The 20,876-nt window shown below is 40.4% G+C and overlaps 1 protein-coding gene across 3 annotated transcripts in view; it reads right to left on the reverse strand.

Moving 5' to 3' along the window:
- The window catches only part of BCL11B (BCL11 transcription factor B), a 97,241-nt gene that overhangs the window by 4,879 nt on the left and 71,486 nt on the right, over positions 1-20,876 (reverse strand). For 2 of the 3 annotated variants that reach the window (XM_054275299.1, XM_054275298.1), the window contains one exon: positions 526-2,542. In XM_054275299.1, the coding sequence (XP_054131274.1) occupies positions 531-2,542 (2,012 nt within the window). In that variant the 3' untranslated portion in view covers positions 526-530. Of the gene's footprint in view, positions 1-525; positions 2,543-20,876 lie in introns of those variants that run through there. The other variant, XM_054275301.1, reaches the window with a different exon arrangement.

The following is a 20,876-nucleotide window of genomic DNA, read 5'->3' on the forward strand; positions in this document are numbered from 1 at the left end:
GAGAGATTTCAGTTTAAATGCTGGCTTCCTCACAAGAAATTACACACACTTAGCTTAAATTTCAACAAAGCAGCGGCCCAAAAATTATAATTTTAAAAGATATGTTTCTCTCCTACAATGCAAGTAATCTCAGGCTACGACTGGGTAAAATTAAAAAGGGATACCCAACAAAATTTTAAAAGAAATTTAAACAGAAAGAATAAAAAAAGTACCTGCACATGCCAAAAAATTACAAAAACCCAATAAATACAGAAATTATTGCACAGTTAAAAGGCTCCACAATTTTTACTGCCTTAATCAACCCTCGGGTTTAATAGAACTTTGTAGACACAGGTTATATTTAAGTGCCAAAGTCTGGCACCTTACCATAGTTATGCTAAGTTATGTTTACGGAGGCAAGTTAGGTCATCTTTTCTCAGTTGGCAATAGTTAAACTGTACAAATAAAATGTTACCTAGACCCCTGAAATTTAACCTAGTGGAGGTGGGGGTGGGGAGGGGATGGGGGGGGGGTGGTGTGGGGGGGGGGCCTTAGCTTCTTTCTGCCTGCTCAATTTTGACGTCATTTGTCAGCAAATGTTCTCCATGCCACTTTTTCATGTGTTTCTCCAGGGTGCTGTAAACACTGAAGGGCATCTGGCAAATGTCGCAGCGGTAGACCTCCTTCCCTATCTGGCCATGCGTTTTCATATGGCGCGTCAGCTTACTGCTCTGGGCACATGCATAGTTGCAGAGCTCGCATTTGTAAGGCCGCTCTCCAGTGTGGCTCCGACGGTGAACCGTCAAATTGCTGCAGTTCTTAAAGACCTTGCCACAGTACTCACATGTATCGCTCCTGCGTCCTTCCTTCGAGCTGGGTCGCCCGGGGCCGGGTCCGCTGATGTGGGGGGTGCTGCCTCCGCTGGCCGTGCCGCTGCGCCCTGAGAGCCCCCCGTCCAGCATGTCCCCCGGCGGAGTGGAGAAACGCAGGCTCCCGTTCTCCGAGGAGTGCTCGGAAGAGGTCGCGAAGGGGGATTGTCGGGAGTCTGTGAATCCGAGGAACGGATCCTTCATGAAGTGCCGCGATGCTGCATACCCTACCAGCCACTGGGAGTAAACGTTTTCAGAAGGTATTATCGTTGCTGGTGGCAAGTCCAAATCTTTCTCTACCTTTATTCTTTTAGAGGAATTGTTTAAACTGGGGCTCGTGATAGGTGTTGGCTTGCGGGGGAACAAGTTTGGGAAGGGTTCACCCGGGCCAAAGTTTCTTCCGTTGACCGTACCTTCCTCAGTGCGGTCCAGCTCTCCTACCACTGAGTCTTCGTCACCCGGATCTCTCTGACAGAGGTCTCGAGGACACAAGTCTCGCTGGTCAGAGGACCTTTTCATGAAGCTACTCCTCTTCTGTTTCTCAGCTAACATGTCGTTATATTGCTGAATGGCACCTAGACTTACATTCTCAATGACTTTTCCCAGGACGAGGGATTTCTCATCTGGCAGCGACTTGGAGCCGTTTTCTCGGTTACGACTCAGCTCTGAGTCCATACTAAAGCTTGACTCTGGCCGGCTCTCATTTTCAAGCTCCTCTTCCTCCTCCTCCTCCTCTTCCTCTTCTTCGTTGTCATGGCCCAGGGAAGGATCGCTCTCATTCCTGAAATCTGCCTCACTGGATTTCAGTCCCTCTCCAGTGAGCTCACTTGTGCCTGGCTCAGGGGAACTGGTGGTGGACAGTCCATCATCTGACCTGCCCGTCATGGAGCCAGCTTTATGCATATGCGTTTTCATGTGGCGTTTTAGCTTGCTGGCCTGGGAGCAAGCATGGTCACAGAGCTGACACTTGTAGGGTTTTTCTCCTGTGTGACTGCGCCGGTGCACGATAAGGTTACTCTGGAACTTGAATGTTTTCCCACAAAATTCACAGGACTTGCTCTTGGCCTGAGGCTGGGGAGGCGTAGTGCTGCTGGGGGGCATGGGGGGCAGTGGCGGGGTGCTCAAAAATGGTGATTTAGGACTCGGCTGGAAAGGATTCAACAGACGATGCATAGGGTTGGTGCGACTGGGTGAGACTGGCGGAGGGGTGGAACTGTTTCCTGCCAGCTCTCGAAGCCTTCTGGAGAAATCCATCGCTGGGGACTCAATTGCCATGGGGTTTAAACGCATAACTCTGTCAAAGGCACTGGGATGCTGGGCAACTAACCCCATTTCTTCGGCACTAAGGCGATGTGGATCCAGATGATGACGAGGCGGTGGGCTGAACAGCGGAGGCGTGTTTGGGAGCCGACCCTCACCAAAGCCAGGGTGTTCACGCAGGATGGGTCCTGTCATGCGCAAAAGGTTGAAGGGGTTGTTGTCTCCAAGAAAATTCATCAGCGGGGACTGTGCAACAGTCTCCGGTCCCAGAGGAGGAGGGATGGTGATGCGTGGAGTGAGGGAACTGTTTGAAGGGCTTGTTTCCAGGTAGATGCGGAATCCATGTGTGTTCTGGGCATGCTGAAGCAAGAACCAAGCGCTATTAAAAGGCTGCTTGCATGTTGTGCAAATATAGCTTGAAGGCTCATCTTTACCTATAAAAGAAAAAAACAGAAAGAACACTTAAAAAATAATACAGCGGAGAACATTTAAATACAGTTGGCATTCACTTTATTTTGTTAACACACTTCCTCCTTGGCATTTCTGAAAGAAGGATTTAATTGCAACGTATTGACTGATATAAATTGTTGAACAGCACATTTACTCACTGCACTTATTCACTTAACATGTATGACAAATATCACACATACGCATTTGTGCTATATGCGTTTACATCCTCTAATTTGCAAATAAAACCTTCTTTTATGACGTGTAAGGATCCAAATCCTTTCATGTGTTTATTCCACAAAAAGGAATTTGTTTCAAGGGATTTATGACTACAGACAAAAACCAAGAAAAATGCGGTGTGGTAGGTTTTACAAGGCACCTGTAAGGACCTTCAGCGTCATTTTCACTCTCTCATTTTATATACTCCATGCAGCAGTCCCCTGAGATCTTGCTGAATTTAATTTATACATGCTTAAGTCATGCCAGCACTTCCATTTTTAAAATATTATGTAGCTATTTAGCCACAAAAGTCCTATTCAAGTCAACAGCAGCTTGGAAAACATACCCTTGCATAAACCACTTTGACGTTCTTTTTGCCAAAACACCAAGAAGCCACTCAAATGAAACATCCGGTAATCAAAGCCGACAGCACAGTTGCAATTAACAGTAACAAATGTCGGGCCATGCTTGAACCGGGTCCCAAGAATTTCTGAGCCTGAGCCTGCCCTCCAATGCAGAAATGCTCACCAGAGCCAAAAACACTTCTCTGTTTGCTTTTCTAGCCTCTTGGAACAACTGCATAAAGGTGGAAAGCATTCCTTTAACCTTGATTCAGCTTTACATAAAGGACAGGTGTGGACAAGTCTGCATCACAGTCATAATTTTGCTAGCTAGAAAATTCCGGTCCTGGGCACAATGTAAACTATGTGGTATCTGCAAAAAGCACTTCCCTCCTTGCCCCCCTCCTTTTTTCAATGCCTCTGCAAGACTCTGATAAATTCATAAATATGTGTCAGCTTGAAAATCATGATCCAGGATTTGTTTTGTTGTTTGTTTTTAAATGAGTGGGAGGTTTCCTGAAAAAAACTGATAATTTTGGAAAATCAAAAATTAATTCCTTGCTTGCTTGGTTGTTTATGATAGAACATTTTGTCTAACAATGACCCCAGTGAACCTAAAGGCACTAAACTTCCTGAAAGCTCAATACTTGAACCAAGCTTCCTTTCTGACCCATGATGGAACCTGGACACAAGCAATGCCTGATTCGGCCCGTCCATGGGAGCTCAAATCCAAAGCTGAGCTAACAGATCCTTTCTAGATGGGACACTGCCATTCCCATAAGCCTGTTGCATGAGCTTGAAAATTAAAATGTTTATAAAGTGAACAGAAACATATTATCAAAACTACCTTGTAAAGAGGAATGACTCATAGCAGACCAAAAAAATCCCAAAAAACAAAAAACAAACATTTGAACTTGGGCATATCAAGAGAAGCTGATTGAATTCCCCTCTTCTGGCTGTTGCAGGAATGACTGCTGCTAACAAAACCTACAAAACCTTAGACAAGGAGGCTAGAAGATTATCTGCCTACCTATCAGCCTGTCAGTTTATTTAATCTTATCAACCAATATGCATCCATAACAGCATAAAGGAAAAAGCATGTATCAGATTGAGACATATTTACAAAGGTAGGTGATAAATGTGGTGCAAATCTTCATGCACCTATTGATTTAGTAGGGCTGTTGCTGTGGATAGCAGCTTCAAACCCTGATTTCACTGAAGCTGCCTCTTCACAGCCAATAAAAAATGTACACAATACAGTAGACATTTCTGCCTGGCTGATCTGGCCCCCATGCCCTGGCCCCACACTCTGTGTCTGTATGGGCCAGACGCAGTTGTTTTAATTTCTGACAATCAGTATTGGAAAAAAAAAGTTTGGGAACTGCCCTTGGCTTGGAAAAAAGTGCCTGTAACTGCTATTGACATTAATGAAAGCCACATACAAACATGGAAAGGAACTGATACATTATCCCTTAAAAATCTACTCAGCACTGAAGCAGTTAGGAAGTTTTATGTCAGCTTTGCAGCCAAAGCAACAGTAAATGCTCCCATTATTACTTCAAATATTTAAATTTCTGTTTCTTACAGAAATATTATGAAAATGTCTAGACCTTTAACTTTTCTTGCACAGCAACATGTGTAGTATAAAAAGTGACAGAAATCACTGAAGCAGACTAAAGTATATAACATACTCTGTCAAAAGCTTTTTTAAACAATATGTTTTACCTCAGTTCACCCTAGAATGGATTTTAATAAAGCCCCTTCCGAAGTGTGATCTAATAGCAAATGAAGTGCAGCATCTTACAAGGTCATATATCTTCAAATTAAAGAGTGCTCTGCACCCTTCACCTTCACTTTATCCACTCTAATTAATTGATTTATTACCCACAGCTGTTCAATTCTTTCATTTTTAAAGTCACAGCATGCACCCTTTTTTTGTTGTGGGGTTTTTTCTTTAAAAAATTAAAGACTGAGTGTCTGTGTATGTGCATGCATTCTCTTTGCTTAGCTCAAGAACTGACAGGAGGAAGAAAGCAGCTGTGTATTAGGCGACAACAACAGCAACATGTTTACTTCAGAAAAGGCACACACGTAAGAAGGAAAATTCCTGAGCAGGCTGAGGATCAAGGCCAACCTAAAACTGAAATGGCTGATTAAAAAAATTACCCTCAAAATGGCAGCTGACTGGATGCTTGCTATTACATGTTACATGGAACTAAGATATTTTGGCTTGTTTTGCTCTCCAAAATTTCACCTACATGAAATTCAAGAGGGGAAAGTAAGTCCCTACCTTTTTAGTTTTCTTTCAAAATGACAAAATTAGTGCTACTAGTGATCTAAGATTTATATGCTAGCAGCCATAGGTCTTCTCTCCCTTGTTTGTTTTGTTTAGCTTTCATGTTCCTCAGGGCTCCTCTTCAGGAGACCTCAGCACAACAGCAAAATTGACTGTAGGCTACCCGGCCACTTATCTCTGACTGATTCATGAGTGTTCATTTATGCATACCTATACATATATATTTTTACAGCCCTCAAAGTCTCTCCCCAGACTCCCTCTTTAAAAAAAAAAAATTTAAAAAAAAAATTAATTACCATATTATCACTTTTGGTTATCTTGCCTAAGCAGTGTAGATGCTCACTTTTAAGAACAGAAAAATGTCTAAAAGTCTTTGAAGATCCACTCTGAACATTTTTATGTTCAAAAACTTGCTAAATATTTTAAACATGCCCAGAAACAGCCATGCATTGCTCAAGAATGAGCCTTATATTTAATAAGGCACCTACACTATAAAAGTCTTTGTTATAAGGCTATTTTTGATATATCTATCTTAATCCCTTGCCACCTGCACTGAAGTCTGCCTAAATAGCCACTTTATGACAACTACCTATATAGTCTTTGCCATATGCAGTCTTTATCACTTTAGCATGTGATTCACTTTGAGCATGTGAGTAATCAACATCAGTGAAACTTAAGCATAGGCTGAAGTGCTCTGTTGGATAGTGATGAAATTATTCATGTGCTTAGAGTCAAACACAAGCCAAGACTTCATTAATACTGTTCAATGAATTGCACATGGTTTCAATCCTACAGTCTGTAACTAGGCTTGAATTTCAGGGCTGAGAGCTGAAGTATAATTTATTTTTACAGTAGTTTGTAGATATGTGTATGTACAGAGATGAGACATCCAGGTCGCAGCTCCTGAGCAATCAATTGTAGCTTCCAGGCTACAGTAAAGCCAAACAAATACTGCAAGTGTACACATGATAGAGGTTTGTAGGGCTGAGTCCTACTAAGACCTACTAAAATGGTATTTCAGGTATTCAGAAATACCATTTAAAGGCTAGGAGGGATTGTGAAATTAAGGAATGAGAAGACTGGGATAAACACTAGGGTATGGCCTCATCCAATTCCTGACCCAAAGGATAACAGAGTCATAGAATAGTTTGGATTGGATGGGACCTCAAAGTTCATCCCTTCTGTCATGGGCAGGGACATCTTTCACTAGACCAGGTTGCTCAGACTTCCATCCAGCCTAGCCTTGAACACTTCCAGGGATGGGACATTTGTAACTTCTCTGGGTAACCTGTTCCTGTGCCTCACTAACCTCAGAGTAAAGAATTTTTTCCTAATATCTTATCTAAACCTACTTTCTTTTAGTTCCCTCTTTGTCCTGTCACCACATGTCCATATCTATGAATCTATTCATATCTATGCCAGCTGCTCCAATATCCTGCTTCAAAGGCCACCAAATGGAGAGCCTACAATCTTTTTAAAGTCTACCTCATTCCTTCTCTCCTTTACCATCATTAAGATTCCCCAAGTGCCTAATCTAAATCTTTCTTCCTGCAATTTAAGATAGTATATTGTCCTACCCAGATGTACATGCAAAACACAGGAAACAAGTTAGTTTGCACCTCACAGTTATCATCCAACCCAAGGATTTGCAGCTGAACCACTTTGTGTCTTTTAGCATCCCCTTCTCCCAGTTTGATTTGAAAATGTTGAGGGAGAGTTCACTTTGTATTGGAGCAGTCAGTGGCCATGTTGACTATTTTCAGTATGAAAAAGAAAGCTGTCTTTCTGATTCAAATTGCTGAGTTCAACTCCCAACAATTAGATCTTGCTGTATTTTTACCTGGGAGATTAGAAATCTCTCTAGTATCTTCTCCTAAACCAGGTCATTATAAACTTTGAACTTATTGAACACTGTTGCCTTTTCTGCATATTATGACAAAAAATGGTCTTTTCCAGAAATATTATAATGTGTTCCCTCGATTAGTGCATGACAGATTATGTTCCATTCAAAATGCCAATGCAATAAGGAGCCTTTTTCTCTTTCATGAACAGCTCTAAACAAAGCTGAATTCAGACCCTGCCTCCCAAATTCTGCCCTAACAGTAGACAGTGAGAAAACACAGGTCAGAACAAGACTAGACGGGGTCTGAAGACATCCACCGCACTGCACCAGTCAGCCTGAATCCCTGACTTATCTGTCCCCTGCAGTCTGACTTGCATCCTTTAGTGATATGCAGATCTTCCTTGCCCAGTTGGTACATAACTTTATATGTACCCTGGATGCTGTGCGCCTTTACACACAGAGATAAAAATTTCCCTCAAAGTATCCTCAGTTATTCTGGATACCATCAAACAATAATCAGTGTGAGATAAGAACTGTTGAGAATTCATTATTTTCTGCTGAGCTACAGTGACATCCAGTGCCTTATGAATCCTCCCCTCAGCATGCCTGAGTAATTCCATTAGCAGTAGCAGGGAATGAACTCCCCCTCGTTTTAATCACCAACCCATAACCCCTGCCAGGACTGCAGGGAGGACCTGCAGCCAGGTCCATATAACCACTGCCATTCCTTACCTCTAGCAGTACTTTCCAGATAATGTTTCTGGTTCCATTTTACAAAGTTACAACAGCAGCAATAAAAAATGTTAGGGAATTTTAATGTTGGTTTGCTGCACCTTTAGAAGTTCAGGAAAAGTAGAAACTTGCAAGCTTTAAAGAAAGGACACCTTTTATTGTAGCACTCAGGAACAGACATGTATCAGGTTCCTACAGTCTTTCCTCCAATATTACTCTCTTCTCCACCACTTGATTTTTAATGAACATTTAAATAATTACTCTTTGTTATTATGATGGTTACCCTAATAATGCCAATAAAGGTAGCATGGATGCTCCATAAAAAACACACCTTTAATTGAATTATTATTAAATTAAAATGCCATAATTGAGAACACAATTTTAACAAGTCTCCTTATAAGACCAGATGACATTAAAGAGAAGGGCATTAAATACTGGAAATACTTAGTGTTGCATGGTGAAAAAAATATATCATCATAAGTGGTTTGACAGATGACCCAGACAAGGGCCAAATGCTTTTCAGGTGTCTGCAGTGTTGATCTGCTATGTGACCTATATCAGCTCATGCTTAGTGCTTGGTTTGTTCTGCAAAAATATCTCTAATATATTGAGTATAGTATTCAGTATTTATGCTGAAGGGGTTTTATAAGCCACATTATTACTTTACATTTTCCAAGTTAGCAAAAACTTTTACTCACCTATGTTTATAATAGAATAAACATTGTCTGAGCAGACACAATATTGAGAGTTTTACCCTCCATCCCTGCATTCACTGAGCTGTTTGGAAGTGCTGCTACCTCAATTTCAGAAGGACTGACAGTCTTAATAAAAATTAAGACAGAAATGTAAAGTAGGGTCCAAGTCTAGGTGTGAATCACCCCTGCCAGTCCAATGCCAGTCACTAGCTTTAAACAACAGACACAAAAGTCCCATAATCTCTTTCTACTTCTCTTAATATTAATTCTGTTTTGATGGCAGCAAGAACTGAAGATGAAAAACAAGCACAACTCCATCCCCAGAGTTAACACAGTTCATCCATCCCTATACTCCCTCATCTAAAGAAAGGGCTCAAGAGAGTCTTGCAGCACATCCTGCTGAGGGTTGCAGGGACTATCACCAACAGTTCATAAAGTTAGTGTCAATTGGAAGCTAAAGTTGGTATTTTATGACTTAACAAGTCGCCTGCAGTCTCACAGCCCACGCACCTCCAATTCTACGCTCAGATAAACAGCCCTGGTCTCCTGTAAATCTCAGCCAACCTGAAGTGCATCTCAGTCAAGAAGAGCAGATGAAGGTTTAGGTGTAAAAGCCCAAGCATGAGGGGCCACAGGGCCTGTCATCATCTGGAAATGGGGAATCTCAGGATGAGGCCAGTGAGAGGAAAGAATGTGACAAGGAAACAAAAATGAAATGCTTTTAAGAGGTGGATGGAAAATCAGGGGTGTCTGAAGAAAGAAGTAATCGTGAGGTGTTACTTCTCAGCTACAAAATCCTATTTCCTCCCATACAAGGCCCTGTTCTCTTTTCCTACCTTGCCTCTTGATAGCCTATCTCCTCCAGTGCCATCTTCAACAGAAGAAAAATCACGACTTCATGCAATATTCTTCTCCCACACACTGCCTGTACGTTTTACAGTTTTCCCCATCCACTTTCTACCTTGACTAGTGAGACTGAAAGCTCTCAACAGAGATTACACAAGAAGATTTATGCCAAGAGAACCTACACACCCCACAAGACCCTATCATTCCCTCCACTGATTTTGATTAGTGATGTGAATATTCTTGAGAGCATTTTCTACCTGTTGGAAAATATCTACAGTAGTACTGGTTGACACAAATATTAAAAAATATTAATACTACACTACTGTTAGCAATGAGCTAATAATTCTTCCTGTGCTAAAGTCAACTGCCAGGCCCTAGTTTCGGTGGATTAAGTGCTACCCCACTTTTGGGAAACTATTTTATTTTCTGAAGCCATTACAGCAGTGGTTTTTTCCTATTAGGCAGAACTGCAAATGATCTGTTTGTCACTCTTGTAATAATGAATATCTATTTTGCCAAATTAACTATTTTATTAAATTAGGGGAAAACCAAATGAATTAATTACCAATAGAGAGTTGAGAAGTCAGACTCTCATGCTATCTACAGCCAACCTTTCAGAACTCCAAGAACAAAGTGCACGAATCCTTGAAAGTCTTAGCGATATCAAGATGATACACCTTGCCAAACTCTGATTTGAATTACCCTGCTATGAATTCAAAGTAGCTGTGATGATCACCAATGCAGACTTTTTCAAAATTTTCCAGATAAACCATACCAGGTTGTCACTAACAAGGATCTTAACTAGACTTACAAAAATATACCAAGTTGCAATTCATTTGGTTTTTTTCATTGAACTTTCCCCAGAAGCATATTATGTGTCCTCTCTGGCATTTATGCTTATGAAAAAGGAGGAGGCTGCAGGCAGACTACAGCCATGCATAACACAAACAGATGCTTCCTGCTTCTTAATGGACATGGGCGACCTTTGGCTGCAGCAGCTTGCGTTCAATGGTCCCATTTTCTGTGAGACTCAATCATACCTCAGATCTGGACTGCCAGAGTCACATAAATGAACCAAATGCACAGCTCAGTTTAATTTCTAGTGCATTACAAAATGGTCATATTATATTTTTAGGTATAAAATGTCAATAGGCATTTTGGGCAACTTCCTTCTGGATGTCCAATTTCTCATTCCTTAAAAGAGCTTCTGGCTTACTGGAAGTTAATGTTCAGCCTACAGAAGTGTAAGAAATGCTTTCACTTAGTGCAGAAAAGGAAAGAAAAATGGGTTGCAGAAGTTGGAACTTGTGACACAGGGATTTTTACCCAGAAGCACCATTTAAATGGAAGATAAAAAACATGTTTGTCATCTCTGAACACCTTCTCCTAATTGGTGTTAAATCTAAAATGCAAAGGCAATTTATAAAGCAGAGGAAGGGAGAAGTGTGAAAAGTAAGGAGCAAACAGGAAAATCAATATTAAAAGATCAATAGTGAATGAGTTAACTTTTAAATTAGCCCTTTGTGATACAACAGTTTCAACTAACTCCACCTTTAGCATCTAAACAGCTTTGTGTCTTTTAGATAGTTTCTTTGAACCTAAAACATCAACTAGCAGACTGAACAGATGTTTTACAAACCTGCAGCATAAAATAAGTGAAAACTAATAGCTAAAATGGGGACAATGATACAGAGGGGCACCGTACCCACTCGTGAGATTAAAAGACCATAGGACTACCCGTGGCTGGTGGTTTAATATATAGGATCCCATTTACAGCACTCATGAAAAATCCTTGTACTGCTCAAGGACACTTTTAGGCCTTTTCTTTGCATAAGGTATTCAAATGCATTTGAAATAATGTCAGTCTTTTCTACAACATATGAAATATGCCAGCAGCTTCCCTTTAAATCGGTTTCCTGCAAGCAGTTTTGTTTGAAAACTGGCAAGTGCTGGGATTTTTTTTTTTCCCACAGACTTCTAAGGTGCCATTTTCTCATCTTACAGTCAAGAATTCTCAGTAATCTGAATAGGAACTAAATGGAGGGTACATGAAGGAAATTGTCCATGTCATATAATGGAAAAACAAAGAGTAAATTAGAAAACAATAAAAAAAGCCAAAGGGTGAAAACAAATTTTCCTAGGATTTTTTTCCCCAGGAGTACTTCTGTCTGTTTTACTACAGCTGTTTCTTAAGGGTATTAGGTGTCTATTCATAGTTACTAAATAAAATAGCATTTTTGTTTTAATTCATTGCTTCTTTAACAAATGCTAACTCCCATCTCTGCTTCTTTAAATCCACAAAATCTCCACATTCAAGCCTAAGAAGTATTGTAAAGGCTGTAAATCTTGTTTTAATGGAATGTACATTTAGCTATGAGGAGATAATTGACGTTATGGAGGGCCTAGATGCTGAATTATATAGGTTATCTAATACAAAGGGGACTCATTACCGAAGCACTACAAACAAGTAGTAATATATGTATATTGTTCTGAGTGGCGTTATAGCAAAAGTGTTCAGGTCTGCAGGGATTTATAAAACACAAGAAAACAGCAGACATGCACTTGTAAATTTGTCTCATTTGTCTCTGAAGTTAAAGGTTATTCCCTTGATCTGAATTTGTAATAAAAACATGCTAGACTAAGGTTTGTAGAGAATGTTTGAATATGTAAATTGTGTATAATGATAGGCAATTATAGGGTAAAAACTGGACCTTATGAATGTTAGAGAATTGCATGGAGCATCAAAGTATTTTCCTTCAGATGAAATATTTATCTTTTATGCATGTTATAAGCACTTTTTCAAAGGTATTCAGCAACCTATTTGAGCAGAGAGTTGACAAAAATCAAACCATTACAGCCAGCTAAGACTGTGGGCTTATGCACAGGAGAAGCCGCAGCTTTTTACAGAATATACATAATAAATCTCTTGAACTAATGGTTCTGGAGATGGATCCTCAAGGACAAGTTCCACTGATTTTCACTCCCTTAGATGAAAGCTGGTCAGATGTTCCTGGATTTTTTTTAAAAAGATATGGGGGTGGAAGTGTAAGGAGGGAGACTGCAGAGAATAACTAGGTAAGAATGTGAATTTTCTTGGATTGATTCAATGAAGCTCCATTTTCCCTCCAGTTTGTTGGCTGCTGTTTTCAGGGAATAATAATAATATTTAAAAAAAAGGATGCTCCATCAGGACAGAAAGGAGTAAAGCCAGGAGATGATACCATAGTTTATGCTACTGAAGATAAGGTTTTCTCCTTCTCTGAGCACGACAGTCTGTTCAGGTTAACCAACTGCAGTGTTAGAATAACTCCAGCCGACTTGTCACAGAGTACAAAAGTCATCAGCAACTGAATGTTCTTTTCTGCACCGCAATTAAGACGAATCAATACGACGTGCCACAAATGGTATTTTACTCTCAATAAGAACTCGGGCTGAGTTTATTCAGAATATTTTAGCGCTTCCCCAGGGGATTTTGGTCCGACGCAGATGGCAAATAAAGTACTCAGCCTAGGGCTAGAGCACATTATGCTAATTCTAATGTCAGATGTACTTTAATATACAGCTCTATTTAATCACCCCATTATTTCACATTTCCATATGAAAAACCTGCGGCACTTCTGCAGAGCTTTCACTCTGCGACAATGCCAGCTTCCTTCAACTAGCTCACTGTGAAAGAGAAAAGAAGACTGGTCATTCTCGCCAGTCAAAATGTTACAGTTTCAAAGTTTCAGTATTCCTGAATTTAAAGTGGGTCTTCCAGCGCAATTAGCAAATCGCTCGGCTAGAATGCTGATATGTACAAAATGCTAAGGAGGTGTGATTGAAAAAAAATAAAAATAACAACCCTCCCTTTCCAGCTCATCTGCTCACGCATGCAGACATAGGCAGGCACGTACCTCAAGCCCGCTTGCAGAACAGTAATAATAAAAATAATGAAAATATTTTCATAGTGCAATTCAACCAATATTCTCAACACTTGTCACTAAAACGTTGCTATTCCCGGCTGCGTGGCTTCCGTTACTCAGAAGAACAGACATGGCTGGCACAGCTGCCAACCTACAGATGTCTCTGAATAAAACCTTCCTTGTGTATCAATAATTTTTGCCTGCAACAAATTACACCTCTAATTAGGTTTTAGAAGGCACACACCTTCAATATGGGCCACTACCCAAATTATCTGCAAATTTACCTTGATGCCCCTTCTCTTGAATGTAAAATGATTTAAAACTGGATTTACATTGAAAGGAATGAAGGAAAAGACTTTGCTCTGGAGCAGTTTTTCAAGCCATGTAGGCTCTCAGTGTGCAGACAGGGAAAGCAGAAGCAGTTCTTGGAGCACCTCTTCAGCATCCAAGCTTCCCCTTCTAAATAATTTTGTGAAGGATCCTTAATTCAGCATGCATGTACAACCACCAGTGAAATGAGTTGCATGGTCTCAACAAAATCTTCCCTCTGTTTGGCATAACTGGGGCTGCATGACAACCAGCACTGCTCCTCAGCAAGAGCCAGGTCAGGCCTAGATTATACAGAGCTGTTATTAAGGAATGCATGAAGCTTAAGTCGATAATTTTTTAATCATTTCATTAAACCTAAAACATATTTCACAGGAAAAAAAAATGTATTTAGGAAAAAACATCCTTTTTCCTCTTCCAACCACCCAATCTGCATCCTTTAAAAATTGTTCAACAATGCATGCAGCAGCCAGCACCTGGGGCCAGATCTCACCTGGTTTCACTGCTATGCATCAACATTTAAAGACACAGAACTGCACTCTGTGCCTTGACATGACATATGCCACGACTTCCCTGTCCTAATTTGAACACAGAGGATGATATCCTTCACAGTCAAGGCAGAAATGATTACATTTCAATCTTTCTTTTATTTTCATATGCATACACATATCTAAATGTATGTGTGCATGTATGCATTTATGTGTGTTTATACATATATAAATATATTATTTTGTCTCTGTTAGACTGGCTATGAGTACAGCATTATGCACAAAGGAAAAGGGCAGCTCTGGACAGGGCAGAGGTCCATACTTCTTTAGCTACTTAAACTAGACCTTCAAACCCATGATCTTACCATGGGAGGAGTATGTGCAACAGTTTCACCTCACTGGAAGTTCTGTCTGAATGTTAAACACAGCCCAAGCTGATTTAGTAAATTAGGATGACTTTAAGATTTGTTTAAAGTGAGGTCTGTCACTCTGATAATAGTTAAATTAAAAAAAAAAAAAAAAAAAAAAAAGATGAAATGAATGTTTAATATCCCAATGCAAAGCCCACCAAAGTCAATATGAATCTTTCCACTGGCTTCAATGGGCTCTGGAAGCAAGTCTTCTTCCACACTGGGATTTGTTAGTCTCAAGACACTGTCCTCAGTGTAGGGATAAATCTGGTTGTGGTGGTGTAGTTAAAAGAAGATAACTGATTTCACAGCAGCTACAAGCCTAAAGAACTCAGCTGTAAATATTTTAGAGGAATAAATGAAGACACAGATAGTAAAGTATCTTATGTATATTTAGTTAAAAGGAAAAACAGTTGAAGTATAAGAAATACATAAACTGAAATTAATCCTTAGCAATTCTGTTGCTTTTTCTTCTGCTGATATTATGTTGATTTTTGGAAATAAAAAAAGGACAATAGTAGTTCACCCTAGGTCTGTCCTATTTCTTTAGCACACTTTAGATAAACTGCATTCTTAAACTCCATTTTTAGGAATTCTTTTGTTGCAACCAGCAAAACCATTTTTAATAACATATTTATTCCTGAAAGTACACAAATTTGTGGAATTACATTCAATTTCAATCATTACGGAAATTTTTGAATGCCAGAATGTTTGCAGACACATCTACACTAAAGGGTTCCTACAGGACTCAGAAGTCCTGCAAAGGAAAATCCAGCCTGAGTGAACAAAGAAGGAAAATGAACAGAAGATTTAAAAGCCTAAATGGGGAGGGGGCACAAGTGGGGGGACAGGGGAAGGAGGAAGGTATAAAATACTCAGATGAAAATAAAACCCATTAATTACAGAGGTAGGGATCTTGAGGGTTGCTCTAGATAAAGCAGTTAAATTGCAATCTATGACTATGAAGTTGCAAAAGATGTATCTCCAATCATACTTCTTGAAGTGCAAAGATAAAAATACAACTTCTGCTCCTTAAATAATAATCTCAATCTTGGCTAAAAAAGAACATCCTAAAAACTTCATATTTTATTTCTATGCAATCCAGATTGGTCACCTAAGAGCGGCATAATTAAACAATGCTAAGCATCCCAACCCCTCGGAGAATGTGCTGCTTGAAAATATTTTTAGAACAATCACTGTAGTAATTCTTCTTAGTTGTAGAAACACTCCAAATCAGAAAGTCAATTTTTCCTCTATTTGCAGAAGTGTGCTGGTTTTCACTGGAAAGGCGCCTGTGTTTTGTTTGGCTGCTGTTCATATACTGCCTTGGCAGGATTTCCTTGGATTGCTTACAGTGAACATTGCTCTTGCATACAGTAGCACTCCCATTTTAACCGTCCCAGCCACACGTTTTCTAATAACACACGGAGAGCTGCAAAATCCCTATAAGCACAGCTCTTTAGAGCAGCAACAGAAGGGGGTGGGGGCGGAGGACTGGAGAGGGGGAGGCTCTGCCCGCTCAAAATCCAGCGCTGCAAACAGAGGAGAGTCCTTTTAAAAACAACCAATGTGAATTGTGTTTAAGGAGCAGCTTTCCAGGGAAAGAAAAATCATCTCCGAGAAGATTCAGCTGATTCACCGAATCTGAGCTGCACAGGCTGGGCTCTGAGCATCACTGAATTGGGTCCTAAGCACTGTTTATGTGCTTTCTTTTTTTTCTTTTTTTTTTAATATTTTTCCTGCCCTTCTGAGGGGTGTGCGGATAGCTTAATAATTTGTAGGATTACCTTGCATTTTTGAGACCCTGCACCTGAGCCTGTGTTCCTTGTGTGCCCCAATTTTTTGCCACATCTTGGAGAGGCTGGGGTGGATGGGGAACACAGGGCTCCACTGTGAAAACCAAACAGGCAGGAGAGATGAAAAAGAAGGACATCTATCTCGCTGCAATAGGAAACAAATGCAGCATTTCTACCTAGGGCTGAGCAATAGAAAAAGCCAATAACAAAACCGTTATTCAGCTCCGTGCCCTTTACAAATAGGACTGACTTGTTAGTGGACAGCTGCGGCTCAGCCCCCCTCCACACCATTCCAACTTGCTGCCTTTGCCACCCTGCTTTTGGAGATCAACAGCAATTTGCATCTCCATGCATCTCATTTCTCGTTAAGTAAGTTGATTAATTTGGGCGAGGGAAGTTGTCATTCAAAAAAACCAGAAATTTCCACTTGCATAATTTCTGCCTTTCAAAACTGGCTGACCTCCTCCCCACCGATGCAGCCCCCACTTCACACCTCTCTTTCTCTGGGTCCCTTTCTCCTCCCCATTCCCGCTCCCTCCCTCCCTCTTTCCCTCTTTCTCCCTGTTGTTTACAAAGGTTTCATTATGTTTTCAACTAATCAGAAAGGCCTACTAATACACAATTAACATGTGACTATAAAAAAATAGCTTCCAGAAGAAGGAAAAGTAATTAAGTAGAGAATGCTTTTCAGTAAGTGCTTGCTTTAACCCATTGTCAGAGAACAGAGTGTAGGTTAGTCCACAATGGATGGAACAGATGCCAAGGGCGAAATGTTAAAAGCAAATAAAAAAGGGCATTATTTTCTTTGGGAATAATAACTATCAACGCCACAAAAACGTACATCACATTGCAGTTGTTTATATCTGACCTCCTCCTCTTTCCTACACTTTTCTGAAGTGCCTTTTCTGCCTATTTCATTAAAATAAATGCAAAAATAAAGGTATCATTTATTGCATCTTTGCTTCCAAAGTGACAGGAAACCAAGTGTCCTGGTTTCAGTTGGGATAGTGTTATTTTTCTTCCCAGTAGCCAGCACAGAGCTGTGTTTTGGATTTAGCATGAGAATAATGTGGATAACACACTGATGTTTTAGCTGTTGCTTACCCAAAGGACTTTTCTTCTTCTCGTGCTGCCCTGCCAGCGAGTGGGCTGGGTGTGCACAAAAAGCTGGAAGAGGAAACAGCCAGGACAGCTGACCCCAGCTGACCAGAGGGATATGCCATGCCATATGCCCTCATGTCCAGTATATAAATTATGGGGAAAGCTGGCTGGGGGCTGCTGCTTGTCTATAGTCTGGGCATCATTCTCTTCACAGTAAGCAGTGGGTATATATTCACATCACTTGTTTTTCTTCAGTTTTACCTCTCTCTGTTTTTGTTATTTGCATTTTGATTACAATTTTTCATTATTCTTTTATTTCACTTCAATTATTAAGCTGTTCTTATCTCAACCCACAAGTTTTCTTACTTTTACCCTCCTGATTCCCTCTCCCATCCCGCTGGAAAGGAGTCAGCAAGTGGCTGTGTGGCGCTTAGCTGCCAACTGGGATTAAGCTCAGCGACACTGAGTAATCATCATCACTATCAAAATAGCACAACACTGTGGTTTATTAAAAAGATCTTACTTCAAAATATTTTTGGCCTGAATGTACACATAAACTAAGCACCCAGAAAAATCAGTAGGAATTATGCCCAAGTAATGACAAGGGGTGTTGAACCCTTCTCAAGATGTGCTGTGTTATTACAACACAGGAACTGCAGGAAACTGTTTTAAAGGATGTAGTGTTTGCAACACTTTAGTTATTAACTTTAGATCTGTCTGTTGACACTGTCCTCAGGCTGAGAGCTGCCACACAGGTTGGAAGCCTGAGGACACTAGCATATATATGTGTGTGTGTATATTGGGGAGGGGGCTTTAATGAAAGTGTTATCTAAATAGATTCCGCTTGTTTTTTTAACTTTTTTTTTTATCAAGGGATTGTCAAAATATGTCCAAATGTTCCCTGTGTTCTTTATGCATTCAGCCAACCTCCACAGTAAAAATGGAAAATTATATATTCCTCTATATGTCTGTCCTTCAAGTGGAGTGTTTGGGATATTTTTTTTCTCTGTTCCCTTCCCTTATATGAGTTCTAAAGCAAACAAGACACTTACTTGTGTAATTTCAAAACCAAATTCTGCAAGGGGCTCAGTATTTTCAACAAGATATTAAACACCATTTTGGTCCCACTGAAATCAAGTGAGAGGTGTTGGGAGGAATAGGTCTTCCAAAGTCACAAAGGACTACACACAATAACAGCTCCTTTTCCTTATATTCCTCCCCCCCCCCCCACCCCATGAATTTATATTCCAAACTATGTATCACATACAGAGTATTTTTTACTATCCAAAATCCCATTAGTTTCATTGGCACTTTAGGTAATAAGATTTGCATGGTAAAAATTCCATTTCTATTAGATTGGGTCCATAGGACTCACCAGCCTGATATGATTGTCAGAGGAAAGGGAGGATGTGTGGGTTTGTTACAATATGAGGATTTGTCCACACAGAATTTGGCACCGGTTTAATCAAAAGGACTCAGTTTAACCAGTGCAAACCCCACTGTAGCCGCTATTTCTGTCAGCTTAAAACTGGCTGTATCAGGAAATTTCTCACTGTACATTTATATAGGTATGCTAAAACAGGCCAGCTGAACTTCAGTGGCAATCAGTTTAAATAATCTATGCCCTCAAGTATTCTGGATTATCTGTCTGAAGACTCCTTTAGCTAAACTAGTGGAAGGAGGTGTTCAGGCCAGACCCAAATGATGTTTCACACAGGAGAGACAGGTGATGGCCTTCTGGGCTGGATCCCAAGGTCTCTTTCTGGACAGAGTGAAATCAGTGAGAAAATATCAGCCAGACGCTGCTGCTCTTGCTCACGTAAGAACTAAAGCCTCTGGGTCATGCCCACAGTCAGGAACCCATTTTCAAGCATGGCCACCAGGAGAAGCTTAGGGGAAAATCTTGTGAACCAAGGTAGAAAAAAGTTCACAACGAGACCCTGTCCAGACCTCCTGGCAATCAATGATTTAGAGTACGATTGATCAGTCGTACTCTAGCCTGTTCATTATTTTTAGCCCATAGGGCAACCTGCAGCAGTGAGTTCCACATCTCTATTTGTTGTGAACAAAAAACTGCATCAGTTTTTGGTCTCCTGCCTGATTCATGGGGTATTAAACATGGACACTTGCACTGTCAAGTGCAACCTGAGCAGGTCACAGCAGCAGACCATCACAAGGTACTCTCTAGAGATATGGACAGAAAAATCACACTGTCTGCTTTTACACAATCCTTACTTTATTCTTTCTTATTGATCCCACAGGAGACTGAATTGTAACTAACAGCAAATGGAAAACTTCAGGACCAGGCATAAGTCAGATATGGTAGCTCCTTTCCAGCCCATCCCTCCCTTAGTTTGTTTGCTCTTGATTTCTGATTGACTAAAGAGTTTCTTGTCTGTTCCTAGCTTTATTGAGGCTTAAACAAAGGAAACATATTCACAAAATGCTAGGAGATGGTTTTGTAAGTACTTTGCTGAAATCTGGCAGTTTTCCACCTCTTAAGAGCACTCTACGACCTGAAAATGAGTCATGGTCTGGAATTTTTTTCTAATACTCATTTCACACATAGTTCTGTTACCTATTATTCATGACTATAGCTCTCATTCTGAAAATACACCTATGTGTAGCACCAGGCTGATACTGAAGTCGCCTTGGCTTCACTGACTTTGAAACCTCACTCCAAACCTTCTGAAAATGGGGCCTGGAAGGGCTGTCACACTACTGAACCATCTCCAATGTTCCTTGACACTTCAATCATAATTCCTCTACCTGCTCTTTATTTAACTTGCTCATATATTTTTAGTTTTTTTCATCTTCCCTTTTGAAAAAATCCTGTCAATATTTTAATAATTTTTGTTGTTCTTCTCTAAATTACTTCCAATTTAACAACACCCTCCAATTAGCAAGGTGCACAAAATCATAGGCCATCTTGGGTCTTTGTTCTGCAGAAAAAGTAGTTTCCCATTTAGTCTTGCTGTGGATCAGATTCTGATTTCAAGAACACCTTGGGATGCTGAAACTAAGGACTGAATTTGGCCCATGTACTTAACAGAAAAGTAAGATTATTTTCCACAGTTCTGTGTCAAGGTTCCTGGATGAAGAGCCTTCCCTCCTCTACCCCTGAGACCAGAAGACAGAGCTGTGTGACAGAGGGGTTGATTGACAGTGCTCAATCTGGACTGTTTTGCCTTTATCACTCAGGCAGATGTTTAACTCTACACAGAAGTTATTTTCTAACCAAAACATCATGGCACACCAGATTTACAGAAAAATGCAGTTGGGGGATATGGGATGCAAAGCAGGAAGAAGGGCCCTGGACATG

This window comes from Melozone crissalis, unplaced genomic scaffold, assembly GCF_028551555.1.
Source record: "Melozone crissalis strain CALT ecotype California unplaced genomic scaffold, PUWL_Pcris_2 ptg000018l_1, whole genome shotgun sequence".
NCBI classification, from domain to species: domain Eukaryota; kingdom Metazoa; phylum Chordata; class Aves; order Passeriformes; family Passerellidae; genus Melozone; species Melozone crissalis.